Source organism: Oryzias melastigma, linkage group LG18 (assembly GCF_002922805.2).
Source record: "Oryzias melastigma strain HK-1 linkage group LG18, ASM292280v2, whole genome shotgun sequence".
Lineage (NCBI taxonomy): Eukaryota > Metazoa > Chordata > Actinopteri > Beloniformes > Adrianichthyidae > Oryzias > Oryzias melastigma.
Window position 1 is genome coordinate 2,050,800 of NC_050529.1, and position 6,403 is coordinate 2,057,202.

Below are 6,403 nucleotides of genomic sequence, written 5' to 3' on the forward strand. Positions count from 1 at the left end.
GACTGACTGCTCTCTGCTCCACAGCTGTCCAGGATGCTGATGTAAAGAAGTCTGAAGGTTAGTAGGTTTTTATTTTAGCCTTTCACAACAACTTTGGAGAGAAAGAGAATTTTGTTAAAAGTGTTCTCTTATTTGATGTGGCTCACATATCCAAACTTGGATGTCAAGAGTTAATAACTGGGACAGCTTTTAATAAGATCACAATAGCACCACTCTGTCCTGTTGTCTGTAATGTTAGCGCTGCTCAGTTAGCATTTTCATTTATTGTTTTTCTGAGACAATTGAAGCAAAACAAAGTGTTAGCACGTTTAGCCACATTAGCATCATCAGTATTTTAGCAAGATAAGGTGATACTGAATATAAAGCTAACACTTTTAGCATATTTTGGCAAAGGGATTTTTGATTGTAATTGAGCACCATAGCTTCATATCTAGAGGAGGGAGCCTTGGAGGAGACTTTGAAGTGTAGTTTGGTTGATCTTTGAGAGCTACCAGACTCTGGAGAACTAAATAAAAAAATGCTCAAAAACATATAAAATGACATTCTCCTCATTTGTTTCTTCCTAGCTACGAATGACCTGGTGAAGCGTTCGAGACCTTGTGGTTACGGCTGGACACAAATCCACGATCGCTGTTTCCGCTACATCCCTGTACTCCAGACTTGGTCTCGAGCTGAAGTTGGTTCCTCTGTATTTTGCCATAATGCTTTAAGGTACAGCATCTCCTCTGCTTTGGGGTATCCATCCACTCGTCTCTTTATCCTCACTACAGAGAGACTGCAGGTCCAAGGGGGCGACCCTTGCATCTGTTCACGACATCCAGGAGTACCATGAGATTCAAAGGCTGATTTTAACTGCCACTCACAGTTATCAGGAAACCTGGATTGGAGGCTCTGATGCCCAAGAGGTAATTATGGACACATTTGGGAGCATTATTGACTGTACTTTAGGGAGCCTAATGTTCCACATTGCTACTTACTGTAAACTACTTGATACTTGCAAAGATTATAAAGCTTGCTTTTAGAAATTCAACTGTTAAATGACTATTTTTGGGTGGCACAACGTTCCACATTGCTACACTTTTACAATCTTTTTTTCAGAATCAGCACAGTCACAAATTTTGAATCAATAAGTGATAGTTTTTCATTTCATGGGGATTTATTAAGTAGGACATATAACTCCTTTTTTCTACATTTTGACAAACTGTAGCATCCCTTCAAGGCACTGAGACATAGGGACATAGTCTTTGTTAATTCAATTCAATCTTATTTCTATAGCCCAATATCACAAGAAATTTGCCTCATTGGGCTTCATGCCGGTAATTTTACAGAAGCAGACCAGTCATAAAAAGTAAAAAATAGATGGAAATAAACAGACTAAACAAAACTTGTTATCCCTGCTCTTAGACCTCCCCTTCTCGGTAAGGAAAAACTCCTAAAAACCTGATTCAGGATAAATGAAGAAACCATGCGGATGTCCATTTGAAGGAGAGATCCAGGACTGTTAGAGAAGAATTAGCTTATTTCACTCTACAACTACGCATTTGAATAGAGTTCAGCCAGATAGGACTGGGGCCCAGGGGGGGTTGAGATTTACGGCCAAGGCAAGCCAGAGGCAAGGTCCACAGCAAAGAACAGGAGCACAGACGGTCCACCTGGGATCTGAGAAGAGGAACAACACCTGAATCACACTGCGCCAAACAGAAGCACAGAGAGCTAAATATGTGAAATAAGAAAGAGGACAGGTGAAGTAAATGAGAGTAGAGAACAGAACCCCAGAGCCGATGTGGGTAATCACGGTGATAGAAAATCAACAATTGTTATCGTATCAATAGAGTTCTTTATTTTGGTTACCGTAGAGCATAACTGACGCCATCCAGCTTGCCCAACAACTCCTGTCTCCCAAAGAGTCTTCATTCCCTCACTCCCCAATCCGGCCATAGATTGGCCGGATTAGTCCACTCCCCCAACAACAGGTTGAGCGACAGAACCGAGGGCCAACCAGCATCTCCTCCTGGTGCGTTCACTGTACTCCAGAACTTAGAACAGGAGTTACACAGCAGTCCTGTGGCTGTCAGAGTATAAATGTCTGAATGGCTTCATGAAGTGTGACTGAATAATATTTTGGGCTGTGAAGAGGGTAGAAAGGCCTCATTTACCATCGACTTTCCTCCAGGAGGGTCTTTGGCTGTGGAGCGATGGCAGTGCTTTCCATTACACCAACTGGTGTGGATCGCATATTAATCACGGACGCAACTGGAACTGCCTTCGAATGAATCATTCAGGTGAGTTCATTTTCCTTTTAGATTGTGGAGAAAACAGTTTGATGCACACATAGCAACTTCAGTGGGTTGAATAGTTAAAACAATGTTGCTGTAGTCAGAAAAAATACATTTTGACCTGTTTTGGTGTCTTCCAGGGGGGAAATGCTGGGATGATTACACATGTCAAACACGTCTACCGTACGTCTGCGCCAAGAATATGTAAAGAGACATCTGTCACACAGGCCTGATGAAGACGACCAACATTAGGGAAGCTCTGCTGCTCTTTGAGTTAATGCCTCTTATTTCTTTCAAATCAAGCTTCGCTTTAGTTTCTAGAAAGCAGCCAATGAGGGATGATCCATCATGTCTGATGATCAAACAGAAAGAGTTGATGGAAAAATGCTGAAAGCTAAACTTCACTTGTATATCTGTTCTTTTCTGTTCTTTTATTCCGTTAAACATTTGAAGCATGAAACAAACTGTGTCATGAGTGTTGTATATACTTTGTTGGCAATGACAGCATTAGAACATTTTCTGTAAGTCTTGATAAAATTTCCCAAACTGTTGCTGGTATTTTGGTCCATTCCTCCTCTAGAGCAGTGATGTTTTGGGCAAACATCGATGGGCAATACAGACTTTCAACTCCCTCCAAAGATTTTCTACTGGCTGGATCACTCCAGGACATTGAAGTGCTTCTTATGAAACCACTTTATTGTTACCCAGGCTGTGTGTTTGGGATCATGCTGAAAGACACAGCCACGTTTCATCTTCAGTGCTGATAGAAGAAGGTCTAAATCTGACCATACATAGCCCTATTCATTCTGTCCTTTACACCAGGGGTGGGCATTTATTTTCTCTATGGGGCCACATGAGAAAGGGAAAATATTCTGGAGGGCCAGGCCAAAAGGCTGAACTCAATTCTCGAATATTAATTGCATTTCGTTATAAAAAGGCAGTAAATACCATTGTTTAAAAAGCTTGTAAGAGTTTATGTTATAATAAAGCAATGAAAAATTGAGGTCGCCTTACAAAAAATGTTGTTTATTCAAATACATTTCTCAAAACAATGGTAAATAAATGTGAACATTTTACCATTTGTGACTCATATTAATGAACATTTTCAGTCACATTCACTCTAAGACACAATTTGAGTTTAATATACTGTTGGGAAGTTGTGTGAAGGTTCTTAGCATCCTAAAAACATCACAATATTGTTTTGTGCTCATTAAGAAAGATACATCATATTGAACTGTCTCTGAACATCACTGAACTGTGATTTTGAGAAAAAGGCTCCAAAGGAAGTGTCCTAGTTCACTGCTAGTTGGTGTCTACATTTGTGGTCTAACCACCTTATTTGGTGCTTTTAAGCTCTTCGTTCTTGTTTAGTGAGAGAAATCTAGTCTCTGCTGGGCTTTAACAAGTGCATCCAAGTCCGGTTGAGTGTCTGAGGTGGAGATGCGAAGCACAGCTGACAGATGATCATCAGTGAGAGAGGATCTATACCTGGATTTTGTGAACTTCATCATTGAAAATGTTTGTTCACCTATAGGTGGAGCCAAAGAGAACCAACATCTTCTGAGCATGTCTCCTCATGTTTGGAAAGTTCTCCTCCTTGAGAGAAGAGTAAAACTCCAGCAGAGATACGGACTTGAATTGCTCTGCCAGAACTGCATCAGACTGCAGGTCAATGAGTTCCAGCTGAACATCACTGGCGGCATTACCCACACTGCAGGTGAACGGAGAGGAAATCATGTTCATTTCATCCTCGATTGTTCTGAGATCTTCAAATCTCCTTAAAAACTCACCATGCAATGCTCCTAACATGAATGAGCACCTGCTGAGTGGATTAGCTGATGGTGCGACTTCTTCCAGGGTTTGCATGTGAGTCAGAGTGTTGCTCTCCAGTTGGCTTGAAAGAAACTGCATCTTTCTCATGAAAGCCTTCACCAGGCTGTGCATTTCATGAACAAAAAGGCCCTTGCCTTGTAGTTTGGTGTTCAGTTCATTAATCAGTGCAGTCACATCAACAGCAAATGCAACATCTGCCACCCAGTCCTCATCTGACAGCTCTGGGATGTCTTTGCCTTTCTCCTCACAAAACTCTTGAATCTCTGCTTTCAGGTCCCAAACTCTTTTTAGCACTTTGCCCAGGCTGAGCCATCTGACAGCTGTGTGGTAGCCGATGTCCCTATGCTCACTCTCATGCTCCTCCAAAAGGATGAAGTTTACTATTTTAGAAACAACAACAACAACATGGTTAATTTTTAGCACTGACTTGCACAACACATGTTGGTGTATAATACAATGCAGAAATACCAATTTCTGATCTGCATCTATTTCAGTCACTTTATCTTGCATTCGTTTCAAAAGTCCAACATTTTTCCCTGTAAGATTTGGACAACTGTCAGTTGTGACACCTGCCAGTCTGTCCCATTTTTAGTCCCAGTCTGTCCATGCACGCATTTACCTCCGTGAACAGGTCGCTCCCCGTCGTCGTCCCTTTCATCGACTGCATTGCTGCAAGCTCTTCCGTAATCTTGAAGTCCTGCGTTATCCCACGGACAAACACGAGTAACTGGGCTGTGTCGCGGACATCACAGCTCTCGTCCAGAGTCAAGGAGAAAAAGTCAAAACTTCCCACATCACGTTGCAGCTGAAGCTCCAGGTTGTGCACGATGTCCTCAATCCTTCTAGTCACGGTTCGCCTGGACAGCGGGACTTGGTCAAAAGCTTCTTTTTTTCAGGGTCCACCAAGCACTCTTGGACAAACTCGCCCTCCGAGAATGGCTTACTGTTTTAGCGATTTTGTGGGATATAACAAAACTGGTCTGGTTGCTGCATCCCTGGATGTTTGAAGCTTGGTAAAAACCCCTTACTGCTTTTGCAGTTTAGCTAGCAAAGCTTCAGATGTCCGAGCCTTTTCGGCTTCAGTCAAGTTTTTGTATTTTTCTGCATGTTTCGTCTCGTAATGCCGGCTCAAATTGTAGTCCTTAAACACGGCGATCTGCTCCCCACAAACCAAACACACAGCTTCACCTCTGACTTCAGTAAATAAATAATTAGCAGTCCGATTTTTATTGAAAACCCTGCATTCGGCATCTACCGTTATTTTTTTAGCATGAGCGGACATTTTTGAGGCTTAAAGTTGTCTGATGCTGATGCCCCACTTGTATTAACTATCCAATCATGCGCACGTCTTGATATACGTATTGCGCCATTATGTACGTGAATGAAAAACAACTTCAAAATAAAAGCAATGCAGTTTTAGTCCATGCATGGGGTAAATTTAGAAAATGTGTTTATTTTGTAATTTCCAATTAACCTTACACGGGCCGGTCAGAGTCAACCAAAGGGCCGTATGCGGCCCGGGGGCCGTACAATGCCCAGGTCTGCTTTACACGGATCAGTCATCCTGAAAAACAGCCCCAAAGCATGATGTTTCCACCCCCATGCTTTAGAGTAGGGATGGTGTTCTTTTTTCTCCTCCAAACGGTAAAGTTCTTACCAGAAAATTCTGTTGTGGTTTAATCTGACCAATCCTCTTCTGGAGGATCCAGATTCTCTCTAGCAAGCTTTAGATGGCCTAAAGGTTCCCCCGTGGGGTTCTGGGATTTTTGTGATAGTTTTAACCACAAGGAGTGAGATCTTGAGAGAAGCCCCAGGTGGAGGGAGATTCTCAGTGGTCTTGTATGTCTTCTGTTTCCTAATAATTGTTGATTTCTTCACACAAATATCTAGTCTTCCCAGCCTGGTACAGGTCAACAATGATGTTTCTGCTGTCCTAAGATAGCTCTTTGGTCATAGTGGACTTTGGGGTGTTTGAGGTTGTGCACAACTGTCTTTTCTATAGATAACCAGTTCAAACAGGTGTTATTAATACAGGTAATGTGTGGAGGACAGAGGATCTACTGACAGAATCAAGTTTGTTTGTTATTGACCAAATACGTATTTTCCACCATAACTTACAAATAAATTCTTTAAAAATCAGACTTTTTAATTTTGTTTTGTAAAAGTCTTTTTCCTCTGCAGATCAGCTAATTCACTGTGGTCACGTAAGAAGTTACGGTATGTCAAAGAGCGTTTGACAAGAGTATTTTTAGACCCAAAGGTACGGCGCCCGCTGAGGGGTGGGGGGGGGGGGG

The 6,403-nt window shown here is 42.0% G+C and overlaps 2 protein-coding genes across 2 annotated transcripts in view; one reads left to right on the forward strand and one right to left on the reverse strand.

Annotated features, from left to right (window-relative positions):
* Positions 1–3,279, forward strand: part of LOC112155701 (type-2 ice-structuring protein) — a 9,471-nt gene extending 6,192 nt beyond the window's left edge. Inside the window, exons 3-6 of the mRNA XM_024287511.2 lie at positions 567–676; positions 771–905; positions 2,174–2,282; positions 2,417–3,279. Coding sequence (XP_024143279.1) covers positions 567–676; positions 771–905; positions 2,174–2,282; positions 2,417–2,484 — 422 coding nt within the window. The 3' untranslated portion in view covers positions 2,485–3,279. The remainder of the gene's footprint in view (positions 1–566; positions 677–770; positions 906–2,173; positions 2,283–2,416) is intronic.
* Positions 3,280–3,800: 521 nt separating this feature from the next.
* LOC112156352 (general transcription factor II-I repeat domain-containing protein 2A-like) overlaps positions 3,801–6,403 on the reverse strand; it is a 3,396-nt gene continuing 793 nt past the window's right edge. Inside the window, exons 2-4 of the mRNA XM_024288604.1 lie at positions 4,721–4,966; positions 4,096–4,662; positions 3,801–3,987 (exon numbers count right to left, since the gene is read on the reverse strand). Of these exons, the coding sequence (XP_024144372.1) occupies positions 3,801–3,987; positions 4,096–4,662; positions 4,721–4,966 (1,000 nt within the window). The remainder of the gene's footprint in view (positions 3,988–4,095; positions 4,663–4,720; positions 4,967–6,403) is intronic.